An 18,468-nucleotide genomic window follows, 5' to 3' on the forward strand; every position below is an offset into this window, starting at 1 on the left:
CCTACCTGCATGTTGGGATCAGCCCCAGCCTTCACCAGCAACTCCATGCACAGTGCTCCATGATGAGACCAAGCAGCATAGTGTAGTGGAGTCTACATGTACACACAAATTAAGGTGGTATATAGGTATTACAGTGCAGTGGACCTTCAGTTTTATATACTATTTAATCAAATATATATATGTAGCTTGCACTTTCCACAATAGAGCCAATTCAACGTGGATTACAAATACATAACACCATCCCTCAGGCATATCAAAGACTTGAAACTCTATTAAAACCTAATTCACTATATAAGCTAAAGCATAGAATGTTGGATGCACACATTTTCTGGTAACACTCTCTGCCTTGCAGTATGATATGTGTCACAGCCTACTTAATTACGTAGGTGAAATAACAATTTCTATGTCAAACATTATGTAAGAAGAGAATCATTACTAGAATGTGTGTCGCTAGCTAGTATCAGCCACCATTCCAAGTCTCTATTTTTTTCTATCATCTTGCTGTCTATATCATATGAAACTACACCAGCTACTTAAAATTTCACCTGTCCATTTATTCTGAACTTTACAAAACTACTTGCTACCCCAAACAGCAAGTAATTTACTATAGCTTGTGAGATATATTCTGAGATGTTATTTTAATTACCATTTCTGTGATACTCGAGGAATTGCTGCACATTGAATTGTACATTGAATTGCACATTTCATGCAAATTAGACATTGTTATTACAATATCACGCTGGTTGGCCAAATAACAAAATACTCTAATAGAACAATCACACTAACCCTGCAATAGAAGTCAATTGGGTATTTACTTGGTTAACACCATGAATCAATACAATAGTGAATACAACATGGTTAATTACTTATACACCCATTTGGTATTTTTGTGACATGAAAGTGTACAATAGGATAGATGCCACTGCTAGTCAGGAAAAAGCATGCTTTAAGTGAACTGTTTTCATTTGTTAAGAATAATTTTGGTGCAGTGAAACAAGAAAATCGAAGGTCTAGATACTACAATGTACACATTTAGATTTTGAACATACACAAGAACAAAGAACACTCTACCTGTCCCTTGTTGTTCAAGGGATTGAGCACAGCACTGTGTTGCAGAAGCACATTCACCACAACATCCTGGCCATTGTTACAGGCGACGTGGAGTGGAGTACAACCAAAACTGTTCACTGTATCGATCTGTGAAGGTAACGTATCACAATAAGTACATCAGAGTAAGCAGCAAACAGAAAGATTCGTATTTGTAACAGTGCATATAATAAACTAGGCCTAGGAGATTTGTATTCAAAACGTCAACATACAGCCCAGCATTTCATTGAGTGAATCTGAGCTGTCTGCTACAATAAGTCAAAAAAGATTACTAGCATATTAAAAATTATAAATTTTAAAATTATAAATTTTAAAATGAAGTAGGAATCTAAGCAATAAAAAGTAGTGAAACAAGAGATGAACTTACAGCATAGCTCAATGGGAAATCCGTACTTTGGCATTGAACACAAAATAATTTTTATACCATGCATGCCAAAGTAGGGATTTCCCACTGAGCTATGCTGTAATAGCTACCATGTTCATCTCTTGTTTACTACTTTTTATTGCTTGGATTCCTTTAAAATTTATAATTTTTAATATACTAGTTTGTTTAGTTTTTTTTTGCCATGGCATACAGCTAGCTATAAACATGTGACTGTTCTATTAGGGTGACTGCTGTATTAGAGTATCTCGAGTCAGCCTGCAAAGATGTGTGCTTGCCTAAAAAAGGGCGTGGTCATCGTGGTTTCGATCGATTATTAGACTAGAGTATCTCGAATCAGCCTACCAACTTGAAGGTATGTGGTCACAAATACAGCTAGCGTAAAAGGGGCATGGTCGTTGTGGTCTCGATCGATAGATTGATAATACGTAGAATAAAGAATGGGCATGATCTTGTGACCTATCGTGTAGTACTGGTACCTCCGTACAGTAGCATAGTCTAAGCACCTTAAATAATTCTGTGGCGTCTATTATGCTGCTTAAAGAAAGTGTTGACATGTAAAATTAACGCCTGGATATGGTTTCGTTGGATGAAGCAGCCTGATTGAAGATAAAAGAAAAGACAAGGCGCACACTTGTCGGAACCCCAAAAGGCACATCCCACCGGTGAATTTGTTGTTGTGGAGTAAAATGGTGACCGTGCACTGCTTCGTTTGGCCTCTAGACTTGCGACTGTGGTCAGTGAGTGAGTGAGTGTGTGAGTGAGTGTGTGTGTGAGTGAGTGTGTGAGTGAGTGAGTGTGTGAGTGAGTGTGTGTGAGTGAGTAAGTGAGACGAAATTCCGAGTTTTAAAGATTTAAAAAAAATTCTATATCCGGCCGCCAGTAAGCGTTTTCTTGTTTTTAACGCTACATTTGATGTTAGATGGACTAATAATACTCCGTAAAGGTGATTTTCTTCGCATAAAAAGTTTCTAAGCTGGTTTTTTTAAAGGCTGTATTTTTGGCAGCGCGCATCATTTTGGGGGATTCCTACTTAAACAGTACTACCGTACTGTTTGATAATGGCAACTATAAGGATTTTTGACATTACGAACAACTATGAATAAAGTTCCATACTTCAAAAAGGTAAAAACTTGAAGAAGTAATATAATGAAGTAGCTATCAGCAAGACTAAGAACCTTACTATAGTGTTAATACAGTAAGACCTTGATTAAACTCGATTGTCTGAACAGCACAAGTAACTACTCTATTAGAATATTTCGTTATTAGGTGAACGTTATATTACAGTGAGTGTATGTTCTATTAGAGCAGTTGAATAGAACTCTGTATAAATGAATGGGCTTCAATTATCCAAACAAATTCACTTATCTGAACACTTTTATGCTTGAATTAGCACACAGGTGATTGGATAATGGAGGATTTCCTAAATGTCCTTGACCATCCTACAGGTCGCAATAAAGGAGACAGTATATTCCACAAAATACAGCATTAACTCTACTCCATAATAAATGCATCATGCTGTGGTGACAATTAACCTTTACAAACATTAAATATTACTGACTGTTGTATTAGAATATTTGAATCCTCTATTAGAGTATATTATACATACACAAGCGGGAGACTTCTATGTCACCACATTTGCTTACTTACTAGTGGGCACCATAGGCTTGCAATTTGTAACAGGTTGTTCGATAGTGTATGTTCCAATAAAATAGACCTCTGCATATTCATACGTAAATAAATAGTATCTAACATACTTAAATAAAATTTTTAAATTTGTGCATCCATAGCTGCACCACTGTACAGTATAATGTACTGTCGTATTATGCATAACAAAGCACAACATAATATTATGGTGTGTTACAGAGAACATACGTATGTACATACCGTAGCACCCAACTCCAACAACAGCTTGACAGCATGCACTTGTCCTCCAGCAGCAGCAGCATGTAGTGGAGTGTAGAGCTATGAAGGAGGGAAACCCAAACATGCATATTCTCTAATTGTTGGCATTCGGGTTTGGTTTTTTGATTGCTAATTGGATAATTGATTATCTAGTATGTATACACACGTGTACTTGTACAATGACATAATATGGAAAAGAAAAGGCTGGAAAACTTTTAGGCATTAACCCTTAAACCAGAAAACTGGATTTAAGCTTAATAAATATGTATGCATTGCACAAAGCGCTATAACTTTTTCAAAGGATCCATCCTATGGCTACGCAATTTATGTCATTCTACTGTGATGTAACAAGGATTAAAATGATACATAGGGTTTTACCCTAACGTAAAATGGTGAGGTCAAAACTAGCCGTGAAAATAACTTTTTGGTAAGGAAACACGCAAACCCTTTATATACCTTTATTAATGGTTGATAACTTGATGGTGGTTGCTCCTATCACCTTGCAACAGCTTCCATTCGGTTGCCGTCAAATTTATATCAGGCCATATATGACTCAGGTGGGTAAACCCACAATCGAAATTAAACACGTGGCAAGAAATTGAAACACAGTGATGTGACATTGCTTCCTAACAAGTAAGCCATTGTAGCTGCAGTGTTCATTTAACCTTCTCCAAATAGCCCAGTGAACAGACTTTTAATAGATGTATACTTGTAGGTTGTAAGATACCCCACCTAGTGTCGTCATGTGTGCCCATATTGTGTAAACACGCATTCCCTAAAAGTTCTCTGCGGGTTTAAGGGTTAAAATTTTACATAGGCTTTTACCAACAGAAGTGCTTCAAATTATTAGAGTTATATTTTCACAGTATGCTGTAAGCATTATTACTTCACAATTCAGTGGTAACAATACTATGCATGTATACATGGTTAAATTTGTCCAAACTGCCTGATAAGCACCTTGCATGTGTGTTTGTGTGTGCGTGCATGCGTACTACATGTACAACATACACACCTGATTATCCACAGCATTCACTTCACTATGATTGCCAACCAAGATGTTGATACACTCAGAATGACCTGTACAAAAACACACAAACTAAATACAGAATATTTTTGTGTGTACTGTGCATGTGCATCACACACAATGATGATGTGTTACTTGTGTGTAACTATTGTGGATACTGCTTTGTAGTAAGCAGATAACATACCCATGTATGCAGCGAGGTGTAGCGGGGTCCTCTCTTTCCTGTCCTTGGCCTTGACATTAGCTCCTTTCACCAGCAACAGTGAAACCATCTAAAGTATGAAAACCACAAAGAAAATAAGTTATTTATTTATTTATTATTAATGGTTCTGAAAAAGACCAAAGTCCTATATAACCACAAGTACACAGAAAAATTAGGAATTTTCAACTAGAGTAGGGACCATAGCATATCGATAAAAAGTACTGAAACAAGTTGGAGTAGTCCATGATATTAAATCACAATAAAACAATAAAAGTGTTATATCCCTACTGTGTTCAAGATACCATAATGGAAATGCACAGTAGGCAATAACGACAATTCAGGTGAATTTTGTGCCAAGACCAAGCGGCACCAAAATTCACCTGAATTGTTGTTATTAAAACATTTACCATTAATCTACCATCACAGCCATTTCTTGCAATTGGTCACCACCTTGAATTTGACATCTTTTTTCACCATAGCCTTTTTGAGAGCAGCACTCTTTTTTTTATAGCTTGGCTGTTTTGGATTAGATTTCACTTCTTTTTGCATTTGTATATCCCAAAGCCGGCTTTGGGACTTTTTAAACCAATCTTTTTTTACCACAGGAAGAAGAAAAGATGAAGCAGATGTTAAATACTTTAAATATTTCTGATTTTATCAGTAAATGTACAATTTACATATATAATTCGTATATTTATTAAGAATTATCTACATGGTTGTTTCCTTGTAACTGAACACTCTACAAGGTGACTTCTCCTAGCTGATGTCTCTACAGGGTCACTTGTTTGTAGGTGAACTCTCTACATGGTGGTTTCTTTGTAACTGAACTCTCTACAAGGTGACTTCTTCTAGCTGATCTTTCTACAGGGTGATTTGTTTGTAGCTGAACTCTCTACAAGGTAACTGATCTCTGTACAGGGTTAATTGTTTGTAGCTAAACTCTCTACAAGATAAATTCTTCTAGCTGATCTCTCTTCAGGGTGATTTGTTTGTAGCTGAACTCTCTACAGGTGATTTGTTTGCAGCTGAACTCTCTACATGATAGTTTTTTTGTAGCTGAACTCTCTACAAGGTAACTTCTTCTAGCTGATCTCTCTACAGGGTGACTTGTTGCCCTCTCTACAGGGTGACTTGTTTGTAGCTGAACTCTCTACATGGTGGTTTCTTTGTGGCTGGACTCTCTACAAGGTGACTTCTTCTAGCTGAACTAGCTCTTTCCATAGTTGAACTCCCTACAAGATAATTTCTTCTAGCTGATCTATCTACAGAGTGAATTGTTTGTTACTGAACTCTCTACAGGGTGATTTGTTTGTAGCTGATCTCTATACAGGTTACTTATTTCTAGCTGATCTCTTGAATTCTCTTCAGGGTGACTGCTCTATTAGAGTATCTAGATCTCGCACTTGCTACACCAAGTTGGATTTCGTGTTATAACTCTGTGGCTTTAACCCTTAAACGCGCAAAGGCCATTATAGTGGCCCTCACGCATGGCAGTAAACAAAGCACTGTAACTTCCGAACCATTGTCCCTATGGCTACGCAACTGCCATCATTTAATTCGTGATGTAATAGCGAATGAAATGATATGTAGGGTTTTACCCTACACTGAAACACAGGGCCAAAACTCGCCATGAAACTAACTTTTTACGAAATGAACACGTAAAACTGTTTACATACCTTTGGAAAAAGACTCGTATCTCCTTCCCAGTTCATTCTATTGTTCTGCAATAAACGCCGATCGATTCGCCATTCAATTATGCCTCAGGCCATATATGGGTCACGTGACTCAGCCAATTACAATATGGCTGCCACCGGAAGGAATACGAAATCGCGAAAAGTCAAGACGCTGTTCTTCATCGCTTCATAACAAGTGAGCGCCTGTTGTTACAGTGGTTATTTAAACTTCCCCTGATAGCCTATTGAATAAACTTTCTGTATATATAAGGTGTTAGGCTAATTCAGTTTAGCAAACTCTCACCACTTTCAATATAAAACCAATTTTGGTAAACACGCATTTCTCAAAACCTGCGTGTGTGTTTAAGGGTTAAGTCTGATTCTTCTACACCATTGAAGAGCCTTTCTAAGATGATTACTCCATCTGTACAGCGATTTTCAAAGCACTACCCTAAGTGGTTTTTCTGGTAGGCGTGATAAGTAGTCGTTTTTTATTAGCTAATCTCGATTGCATAATTGTTACGCACTGTTGGTATTTTCGTTGTAACTTCCTGGTTTTTAGCTCAATTTCTTTCAAACTACAAAAGCTTTGAGGTTCAATAGTTAACATATTCACCCACCGATTTTCAGCCTCTTCCCGTAAGCGGTTTACCCTGTAGGTGTGACAACATATTGGTGTTATTTTTCGTGAATAATCCCTAATATCTCTTTGCCTGTTTATCGTATTCCAGCCAAAGTTGGTACCAAGACGTGCCTTTATACCCCCCTTCTGTGTGCTAAATTTCAAGGCACTCGGATATAGCGTTCACGTTTTATAGCAGTTTTTGTAAGTGTGCGAAAAGAGGAAAAAAATAGGAAGAAAACAAAGAAACTAAGCCAATTTTTGAAGTCGCATATCTCGGGAACGCTTGAAGCGGTTTCACTCAAATTTGGAATGTGGAATACTGAAGTTGGAGGGAGTGTCCCAGCAAATATTGTCTTGTTTCATCAAGGCAGTACAGAGCTACGGATGTGCAAAAATTACATTTTCATTCTTCCTGTCAATATACTCACGGGTATTGCACGCCGGCTTCTTGGGCCGCAAGACACACTACCGTGTGTCTTGATCTGGAGCTATACCAAGGGCCTGCATTACAGTGTACAGTACCCCTAATAAATTATATGTGTTCACAAGTCATTGACACAACATTAGTAATAAAGCTTTGAAGCTTTGGTAGCACTTCCAAAAATCTTCGGAGGGTGCATTTGTTACCTTAGTGTGCACACCCACATGCACACACGCACGCACGCACACTCTACACACGCACTTCTTCACTGCCTGTCCCAGGATCCTCTTTATCCCTGACCCCACCCCCCATGAGACATGTCACACTCACCTGGCCAAGCTTTGAATTCTGACCATGTGGGCCTCATGGCGGGAGGATGGGCTATGGACAATAGCAGGGACCTGAGTTTCTTAGCTTGTTACATCTTGATGCAAGTGGTACGTGCAATACATGAAGTGTATGCATAGTGAGGCCCTGTTGCTGGGTTGCAAAACTAACAACTCTACGGCACCCTGACCCTGCCTGGTCTCCACCACACGGTCAGAGACAGGGCTGCTGCCATTAGCTATACCACAAAGGGCTGTCCTTATTGATGTATTACCAGGCCCACCAATAGGAGGTTGACAGCACGCACACACACACTACACACAAACATACCTCTGTATGGCCATTATACGCAGCATGATGCATACAGGTCTTTCCATTACGATCAGGAGTGTTGAGGTGACCCATCCTGGGGATCAGAATTTCTACACAACAAAAAACATTTCATGAAATGAAATCACAATTGACCCATAAGACATAACATTATTGTTAAACCGTGATCATTCATATGTGGGATTTGTAAATATTAGAGTATTCTAATACAACATACAGCAACAACCACCTTGTACAGTAAGTACAGTAAAATACTCTAATAGAACAGTCATGCAGGTGGATGCTGAGTTTATCGTAGTACTACTTTAAAGATATATGCATACATGTAAAATATACTACAGGATTCCCAATATTATATTAGTATTGAATCATACTGCAACAATAAAATAACCGTCGTACAAAGGCTTCAGCAGTGTTGGACCTCTCATAGTACACACTTACCAGCACAAGTGAGATGATTGTTGTTACAGGCCAAATGTAGTGGCAACATCCAGTTCTTGTCTCGGGTAGTGACGTCAGCTTGATTGTTAACCAACAGCCTGGTGCATTCCTGCATGTGTGATGATGTAATGTAGTGTAGTAGTTGACATAAGTATGTTAAGACTACAACTAATTAATTTACACAAATCAGCAAAGTGTTTGCCTTTTGTTTTGATCTATCATATATGTGGCCCAGTCTGGGAAAATCGGTCTTATCGCCTATTTAAAAGTATCGAGAAATGCCGGTTTTTTAAAGTATTTAGTATGTTGTAGCTCATCAATGGTTGAAGCTATGTGCACCAAATTTTCACACGTTTTACACCAATTCCTTACCTTCCAGAGCATCCACTGTGCAAGTAGCCAACAACTGAGTTTCCTGCCATTTTAGGTTGACTGTATCAGGCGAGCTGCAAAATGGGTGGGAGAGAGGGGGCCTGGATGGTGTTCAAAAATTGAGAGGGAAGGCGTAGGGATGGATTAGGCCAAGTTTTGGGCCATTCAGGTCTCAAAATTGGCTAAAATGAAAGGAAATTCACAGCAGAGGTAGTCAATCAACACCACAAAGCTGTACAGCCATATACAGTCATCCCCAGGCTGACCAATAGTGCTGGGCGGTATTAAAAAATAGCAAACGGTATACCTTCCATAAAAAGTATCATGGTATTACTAAATATCACAGTATTGCTAAATATCATGATATTAATGTAAAAGCCATTGGTATTAAAGTAACTACCATTTAGCACCAAATACCCATGGTAGCTCAGCAAACCTCAGGTACAAATTACTACAAACAAACTTGTTTACATAGTTTGGTTAGCTGACTACATCAGCACCTGCCTACAAACATTGTCACATGTCTGGTTACCTTCTAAATATGGAAGCCCACAGGGAGGCCATGTGCCCAGATGGTATGGCAGTATTTAAAAAAACAGGCGGTATCAAAACCAGCATGACTTAAATATCACTAACAATACCGGTACATCGCCCAGCTCTACTGACCAGAGCTCCACTAAGGCCCCACACTGCACGTACGGATTGTCACTGGGCTTGGGAAAAGCAGCCAGCAAAACCAGACCACTCAAGTCTAGCTGATTTTGATTGTGGAATTAGATAGTTTATTTCATGTAGCTTTGTCCTGGGTGAAAAAATTTAATCTGCTGACATGGCCGATAAGACCAGTTTTCTCAGACTTAGTCACATATTGTTCTTTAGCTAGAATTCAGGGGGCTACTATTCAAATTAAACAGGTAAATCTGTTAAGCAACACATCACACACTATTAGGTGTTAACAACACAAACAAAAAATAAAGTTCTCGTCCTAGTCCTCATTCTTCACATGAAATTGAAGGAGTGTGGAAGTAGTTTAATCACCATAAAAATAGTACTGGTATTTAAATTACAAAGCGTGGATGATGTAACGAAGAGGCATGATATACAGTCTTGGCAGAATATCTACCCGGTTAGTGCTAGAATACAGGCACTACTACACACAATTGTCATAACCTGAACACCTTCACAAAACAAAGTATACCACTTCAAAATTTTTTCAACCACCATCAAAATATCTAGCAATGACAGCTTCATTTGACCTACATATATTGTGACTATTGCAATATTCTAAACAAAGCAGGAAAGGTTTTCATGTGGGACCTAATGCTTCTGCTCTCCTCTGCTACAAATTTAGCTCCCATGCATTTATGTGCACAAGTAGATAACACAGACACTTTATATGTATCTCCCACACTGATTTTGGCAAGTACCGCATTCTACCAGGAATAAAGGAAGGAGGACATGTATTTGATCTTGGCTTTATTCAATTATTAAGATAGAATATGTAATAGAGGATATAATGTAAGGTACACAAATACACATACGTACCTCATGACCTCTAGCAGCACAATAGTGTAGAGCAGTGAGCCAAGAATTGTCCTTTGTATTGACCTTAGCACCTTCAGCAATAAAAATGATAGGTAAATAGGATATTATTACAATAATCATTTTTATGGACTTTCACTTCTTAAAGCTACATATGGTTGCTAAGCGAGCTTTCACCGTTTTATCATAAGTTGTAAAAATTCAAGATTCTCTATAACTGTATAATGCTGCCAAATTAACATTCCAAAGACCCCAGTTACCAGTAGCAATAAAATTTTGTGTAGCATTTTGCAGCAGACATGATAATGATACGGAATCCTCAAAGTTAGCAAAGAGTGCAATTGGCTTCGGAGTAACTGGCAGCTTTTGTAACAGAGGACACCTAATTGTATTGCTACATCAAAACATACTTTCTGGCCTCTAGAGGCCATTGCATTTAATAGGACCTCCCGAAGATGTCCTTATTAATGAGATTTCACTGCACTACATTCCACTAGTACACACCTCTATCAAGCAATATCTTCAAACAGGCCACATCTCCACAATAGGCAGCAGCATGAAGGGCAGTGCGTCTCTCACCATCCTAGCAACAATGGAATAAGCAAAAAAAAGTGACAAGAATACCACAATCATACTATGTCGGAGTACTCACACAAAAATGCACATGTATGAATCTAATGAAACAAAAATAATCATAAAAATATTATTAAGTCTTTGAATTCCACATTATTATCGAATGTTGTTTTCATACATGCCTCTATATTAAACATTCATATTGAAAGCACATGCACTCTAGATATGGTAGTGTGTAAAATTGTTTTCATGTTATGGTAGTGTTATAGAGTATAGTAATCAAACTTTCATTTCATAGACTGTATAACTCATATTGTACTCTGTATAATAAGAAACAGTCAACACCTATATGTCACGCATCTTTATAATCAAAATCAATCCAATTTTGAACACCCAAAGGTCTAAATAATGACATTTTGGAATTCAAAGGGTTAATTCTAGAGTATATTTCTTGGGTACTGTTAACAGAGAAGACTTCCATATGGGAGTACTACAGAGACGTCAGATCAAGTACGTACCTGTGTATTAACTTCCTCAAACTGGTTTAGCAAGTCCATGAGACGTTGACTGTTTGACTCAAATACTGCCTGAGCCAGTGGGTACTAGTGGAAGAACAAATAAGAACATAAAATTTCAGCACATATAATATTAGTGCACATAATAGGTTTGCGTGCATAGAAGAAATTTGTACACATATTTAAACCATTCTATCCTGGAACAACAGTGTATAAAATATGATGACAAACATACATGCACAACACACACAACTTTGTGATGTAAAACGGAACTTAAGATACGTGAACATGCATACATACATGCACTGTGAAACAAATTTTAAAAAAGACATGCCATTTTCACTATGCTCAGTACACTTACATCGCTCAGTCGTTGTGCACCCAGAGAATACATCGTCTCTATAGTAACAAAATGACATACAATGTTCAGCTAGTAACAGTGACAAATGAAATAAATCACTACATCCACTATATACCTATACAAACAATATCACGCACAAATAAGGAATAGCTCAAGATGTACACTGACAATTTTAAAGGCTTGGGTTAAGAAGTTTCTCCATAGAAGACTAGAACAATAGATAATATTGATCCTTAAAGGGATTCACTACAGTAATTCCTTAGAAATTACAGGGCTGTGATATCTTTATAAATCACCATCATCATAATACTTTCTGTTTCACCTTATTGTTAGTTAGGTTAAGTAATCATTTAAAGTCTCCAGTTCTTGTTAGGTTAGGTAATCCTAAGGCTGCAGCACATGTTGCTGTCAGACCTTCAGTGCTGGTCACTGTAAAGAGCTAATAATAATAATATAAGCGACCTGTGAGGTTACAAAATGCCTCTGCATTTTTCACTTAATGGTTCCATTTCCTGTAACATCTCAAGAACAGTATGTAGCCAACTAAGTTTACCACTAGACACAATTGCCAGGGAATCTACTTATGCACTGAGAGGCTTGTTATGCTTTGTAAACTAATGGTTGAAACTATCAACTAATAGGTGGGTCATAATTATTTCTCAGTGACGTCACCCTTCATTAAGTATCTACAAATAATGCAAGATAGACAGAACTACACACAGCACTCAGTCCACGCTACTCACTGCCAAAGGGATACCCTTCAAGAAGAGTGACTCACTACACACATATGAACACACAATTACAATGTGTACACATGTACAAGAATCATAACATTTATAGTGAGAACTAGCCAAAGTAGGTCAGTTATAACACTCAATATAAGCCATGCACTACTCAACACGCGTATGTAAATGATAAATTCCAATTAATGCCCACACACTGCGAACAAGGTCTCTATACGAACGACACTACACGTCACGGAATGTACCAACCACGAAATTACACATGATGTACTGATATTAAAACACAGTGTACCTGATTGTTCAGCACACGCCTCTGCCAATTCTTGATGTCACGTGATTTTCAGTAATTCCCTTTGTTGATACCACACCCTTCTGACACGCGCCATTTACTGCGCGCGTAGTGAAGGCGGTACGTGTGTTTGAGTGGTTTCGTTTAACTTCACAGGTGAATGTGTTACTGACGGAACCCTTGTGGTCCTTGTGACATCGTGAGTTACTAATTTTGTTGCGTGTAGAATTAATTGATTGGGGGCGGTAGCGTTTCTACATTGCGTACTGAATGAAACCTTTATATGATTTCCTAATTCATAGAAAATTTTGAAATCTAACATGTTTTTGCTGGTATTAAGAATGTAAACAGCAAGGCCATAACGCTTTGTTGTTGCTTAATCACGTGACTAAACAGGTTTTTTAAAACAAGCAACTGTCACGATCTTCAATAGCCAATATACTGACTGCAATCACAGTGGTTAGTGTTGGAATAATGCACCTATCATTATTAAGCCCCACTACCCTCCTTCTGAGCATACGTGGGGCAATAGTGGGGGTTTGGAGTTAAAATTGTCCCACTAGTGGGGAATTTGACCACATTTTTTTACTACTTGCTTGACTTTTACAGTCTATCCACCTCCTGCAAGAATAACCTGTTTCCCTACACACTGGGTGGGGATTTGATGCTCGTCATATCCCCACAGGTCAGGAATTTGAGTTTTGAAAAAGTCAAATCCCCACTTTTCTCCCACTGTTGCCCGGGAGGGGAGAGGTGGGGGATAATATTGATAAGTGCATAACTATCAAGTTGTGTCATCCTACTTTTTTGCTCTAGCACATTATAAGTAGTAAAAGAACAGTTGGTTTGAGTGCTCTAGTGTAAATTGAGTTTTTTTTTCGATCTGCAATTCTATACAGCACACTGACAATAATATCTGGGAGTTATATTACCCACCGAAATTAAAATGGGTAGCTAGGAAGGGTTTCTACTCATACTGTCCAAAACAACTATGTCTTTGGCTGTCGTATCAGCATACAGGTTATAGTAAATAATAAGGGACATATATGTAAGAAGAGTTGTAGAAGCTGTACCTGAAAGTGATTGTCTTTCAGAATGTTCTGATTGAGGTTACTCCTTTGCTCTTCGTAAGCAGTAGTACGTACGTAGCGCAATCTCTCTGTCTAGTTGGTAAAGTAGTGAATCAAAAGAAATATATCCTCATTACTAAAAAATTAATCAGGTCATTAGCTATGTTTGGGACCTACTAGAGGTGGTCACTATAATAAGGCAGTCTTATTAAAGAGGTTTCCATTAAACAAGGCCTTACCGTATAGTGAAACAATGTAGCTACTGTACGTACGTGAGGAAAAATCCATACATTGTCATGTTGTCATAATTTGCGTAATTCCCAAGTAGGAATTTTCTCACATGCATAGCTAGGTTGTAGTATACCATCATTGATATCTTGTTTTCACTACACTTTATGTCATAGATCCTTAGACTACGTAGATGCAACAGTGTGTTATGTTTATGATACTCATTAGAGTTGTAACGATACATTGTTTAGACATATCGATATATTGCCTCTGGTATATCATGATACAGCGATATATTGCACAATACAAGATGAAGTTTAAACAATGGCGTATGTCGTTTTAAAGGGAAATAAGTAACCTATTTTTTTTGAGAAGCAATACATACTATTCACTTTAACAGCAATGTACAATGATTTGATTGTCAGCTATATACAAGCCACGATATGTTGGTATATCATGATACATGATACGGTACAGCTCAACTATAACTTCATCATATCACGTGTAAACTTGCATGATTCTGCTTCATGTTAGTACATGGCTCCCGTCTGTGTACTCACCTCACTTCTAGTAGAAACACGCATGTGGTCTCATTAGAGCAGAAGGTCTCGTGGAAACATACAATATTCTCGTGGAGTATACAGTGGAAAACCACACAGTGAAATTTAAGATACGCGTACCATAATTTAATAGCTAGTACTCAAAAATATTCTTTGTAAGTACAGTATGTACTTGTCAATAAACACATTGTTCTCTACAGCCACATTATTCTCTACAGCTACGTCAAACACTCACGAATCAGTATACGTATTCGGGAACTACCATTCACGTGATCGCCTAAATAAAACCACAATCACAATGTGACAATTACCTTTAGACTTGCTGCACTCAACAGACCTAGGCATACAGGGTTTATACCACCCAGAAGCACCTTGATAAGTGTCATAGCTATCTGAGATAAGTTTTTTCATGGAGAATCCAGTAGTGGAATGGATGCCTGATGCTTTGTGACCACAACCCTGTAACAGAACATTCAAGTAAGCACGAGAAATATAATATGTGACTGACCATCTCAGTGAAAACCCGTCTAGTTCGCACAACTTCCAAAGTTCTTTTTATTTCTCAGCATTATCTGCATAGTCCAAGGAATGGTTCACCAAAATTTCAGTCGATTATGGTGAGTAGTTTTGGAATTACAGTACTAGAAAGTAGGAAAAGCAAGGAAATTGATTTGTACAGTGACTATACTAAAAACAAGTTGATGTTGTGCTACTTCTAAAAACCAGGCGCCATGCAGCTAGCTAACTCATCTATGCTACTATGAATTAACCAAATATGTATTACTACTTTACAATAGGGTAATTTTGGGTTGTGCAATAACATTATTAGCTAATTCTCGTACTTCGTAATTCATGAAATATTCGTAATTCATTCGATTACGTTGCTATGCACTGCTAAGGAAGCGTTTGTTAAACAAACCGCTTTTACCAACATATTACGTACAGAAGTATCTTCTAAACTGTTTTATAGTTTGACTAACGTATTTTTTCCCACAAATTCTCTCGACAAAGCCTCAAAGCTGCTCTTCATTTTCATTTGTGTATGTAAGGGATACGCCCCCTTTCAACTTGAAGCGATAGGCTATTCCTGGCAGTGTCCGAGGCCTGCACCATTGTTTTTCAGTTGCTAAACGCCTGAAAACCTCAAGGGGAAGGTAGTCTGAGGAAAGTCGCCACACCCGTATTTCAGTCTGCCAAAAAGAAACCACCTCAGAGCCAAGTTCACCTGTGCAGAAGTTTAATACAGACTTCATTTCACTTTAACTTCTAACGTAAAAGCTGCTTTTACGATTATTAAATGATTTTGCTCACGTGGGTGCGTACGGACAAACATAGGTAGATATGTAGATAGGTAGATAGATAGGTACACACACACACACTTTTATGAAAACAATTTCAGTAAACCAGGCGAGCGCCCACAGCCGGCCGAAGGCCGGCTGTGGGTGCGTGCCTGGTTTAATAAACTAAAGGCGCTTACATTAGCAGCAATAGCTTCTGTTTGGATTAGTCTACAAAGTTGGGATTTGGCTTACGGTGTTCACCATGGATTGACAGATCAGCCAAGGTATAGTTATAGCCCTGCAGTCACTTGCGCATAGGCATATGAAGGCGGTTTTATTGAAGAAACGGCGACGATTTGGTTTACGTTTACTGCATCGTAAACAAACGCACGTGACACGCAAACCATTGGGACTACAGAAATGAAGCAAAGATTTTCGAACTCTCCATGAGTAGGCAAATACGATGGTGTATAGGTTAACATTTTCTTTCCTGAGTAATGGCTTGATTGAAACTTGCGTAAAATTTTCTTTGTAACATGCGTAATGTTTCTCAATACGCATGCTTGTGCGAACTAGACAAGTTTTTGTTGAGACGGTCACATATATTACATTGTATACAGCTGAACATGTATAGCTACAGTAGGGATAACTCACAAAATATGTAGCCACGTAAATGTCTCAGCTGTGGACGGTATCTCGTGAGTTGACAGCATACAATTTAATATCACTGATGTCTGCATGGATATATTTTACGTAGAAATTATATTTTAATGAGTAGTTAGCTGCAGTTCCACGTGAAATCACGCGTGCTATCATGAATGGGGTACCATGCGTGTGTGAAGTTATATTGAGCTGTACCGTATATCGATATGGTTTGACTTTGTATCGATACAGCGATATTGTCTTAAAACAATATGATACACGATATATCGATATATTGTTGCATCTCTAGTACTCATGTGGCTGTCAGAACTACAGTGCTTCCTCAATTATCCAACTCCCTTGGTACTAAGACGTGTTCAGATAATCAAAAAAGCCCATTCATTTATATACAGAGTGATGTTAAATTACTCTAATAGAATGCACACCTTAGACAAATACTCTAATAGAACAGTCATGCTTTTCTACTGTTCGGATAATGGAGTGTTCGGATAAGCGAAGGTTTGATAGTTGAAGGGTTGATAGTTGAAGGAGAACTGTATTAGAAAAACAAAGAAGGCTACTTTATAGGTTGACTGCTTTATTTGAGTATCTGCTGATCATAAAGGGGTGTTGTCACAGTGCATTGTTTTTGCAACCAAACTGATGCAGCTAGATCAGTAAGGAACGTGGTTTCTGCACTCTGTTTTTTTTTGTAGCAAACCAAATAAGTTAGAACATTAAGGGCTGTGCTGTAGCAAAACTGACCATTATAAGTACAGCTCGAGTGTTAAAGAACATGGTTACTGTATCCTATTTTTTGTAGCATTTAGATAGTTAATAGAGCAGCTACTGTATCTGTTCTCTTTCAGTAGTATAAGCTCTTCTAACAAATTTGTGGCACTTAAATACACGTCTCTAAGGAAAGGGATGATACAGAAAATTAATACCTCGGTATGGTTTTCTTGCATGAGGAAGGTGATGACTAGGAGATAAGACAAGGCACAGAAGGCAATAACTCTCATCAGAACTTCAAATGGCACATACCACATGTGATTGTGTTATTGTAGTGTGAAATGTAGTGGTGTAGCCAGACTTGGTGATGCCAGGGCCTAATAGCAACTCAGCATTACAACTAGGAAGGTGGAGATGTTGTACACTCCATATTACTATTCTATATAGTTTACTTATGGTGTGATCCATTTCACAACTGGTTTCTTCATGATTTGTCTCATTTCTGGTACGTGTTGTGCATGCATATATGTACAATGTACTTGTGTGCACCATGCCATGTCCACAATAAAACAGTCGAGGGTTGTGTCTACCTGCCTCCATTAATGTATAGTAGTGGTGTCTTCTTGGTAGTGGAACTCGAAGAACAATTTAACTCGCTTATTATACTGTAATAGCAAACACTTACCCACGATTACATACTGTAATGATACAATTGTACACTAAGGGTCTGGTTATTCCAGAAGCAGGACTCCTACGGGTGTGTCCGTTTTAACAGTAGTGCTATGAAACACACGAAACAGTTTGTAGCGAAGCTTGATTTTATTCCTTGCATGATTTATTTTGCCATGCCACCATTTAGTGACTATTGCCATAAATTGGTTGCCACCCAGGAAACTTTTAAACATTAGACCCTCTGAAATGAATTTCAACAAATTAGAAAAGCTGCAATTACTAAATAACTTCCTGGCTGCTGTATTAGGATGGCTATTCAGTATCTGACAATTTAGTATACAATTATTGATGCCCTGGCCTGGGTTCCCTGGTAAAATTGTGGTTGTAAAAGGCATGGTTTAAGGCTAATCTGAGTGAGCCCCTCACTAGGTGGTAAGTGATGTTACTTGTGT

At 38.1% G+C, this 18,468-nt stretch overlaps 2 protein-coding genes across 4 annotated transcripts in view; one reads left to right on the forward strand and one right to left on the reverse strand.

The window, feature by feature from the left end:
* Positions 1-12,946, reverse strand: part of LOC136252679 (serine/threonine-protein phosphatase 6 regulatory ankyrin repeat subunit A-like) — a 63,209-nt gene extending 50,263 nt beyond the window's left edge. For all 3 annotated transcript variants that reach the window (XM_066045234.1, XM_066045233.1, XM_066045232.1), the window contains exons 1-12: positions 12,836-12,946; positions 11,801-11,838; positions 11,443-11,526; positions 10,856-10,934; positions 10,355-10,425; positions 8,438-8,546; positions 7,997-8,088; positions 4,603-4,690; positions 4,407-4,471; positions 3,377-3,454; positions 1,072-1,197; positions 6-92 (exon numbers count right to left, since the gene is read on the reverse strand). In XM_066045234.1, the coding sequence (XP_065901306.1) occupies positions 6-92; positions 1,072-1,197; positions 3,377-3,454; positions 4,407-4,471; positions 4,603-4,690; positions 7,997-8,088; positions 8,438-8,546; positions 10,355-10,425; positions 10,856-10,934; positions 11,443-11,526; positions 11,801-11,833 (912 nt within the window). In that variant the 5' untranslated portion in view covers positions 11,834-11,838; positions 12,836-12,946. The remainder of the gene's footprint in view (positions 1-5; positions 93-1,071; positions 1,198-3,376; positions 3,455-4,406; positions 4,472-4,602; positions 4,691-7,996; positions 8,089-8,437; positions 8,547-10,354; positions 10,426-10,855; positions 10,935-11,442; positions 11,527-11,800; positions 11,839-12,835) is intronic.
* The window catches only part of LOC136252677 (3'-5' exoribonuclease HELZ2-like), a 37,505-nt gene continuing 31,941 nt past the window's right edge, over positions 12,905-18,468 (forward strand). Inside the window, exon 1 of the mRNA XM_066045229.1 lies at positions 12,905-13,031. The gene's annotated coding sequence lies outside the window, so the exon portion shown is untranslated. The remainder of the gene's footprint in view (positions 13,032-18,468) is intronic.

Source organism: Dysidea avara, chromosome 4 (assembly GCF_963678975.1).
Source record: "Dysidea avara chromosome 4, odDysAvar1.4, whole genome shotgun sequence".
Lineage (NCBI taxonomy): Eukaryota > Metazoa > Porifera > Demospongiae > Dictyoceratida > Dysideidae > Dysidea > Dysidea avara.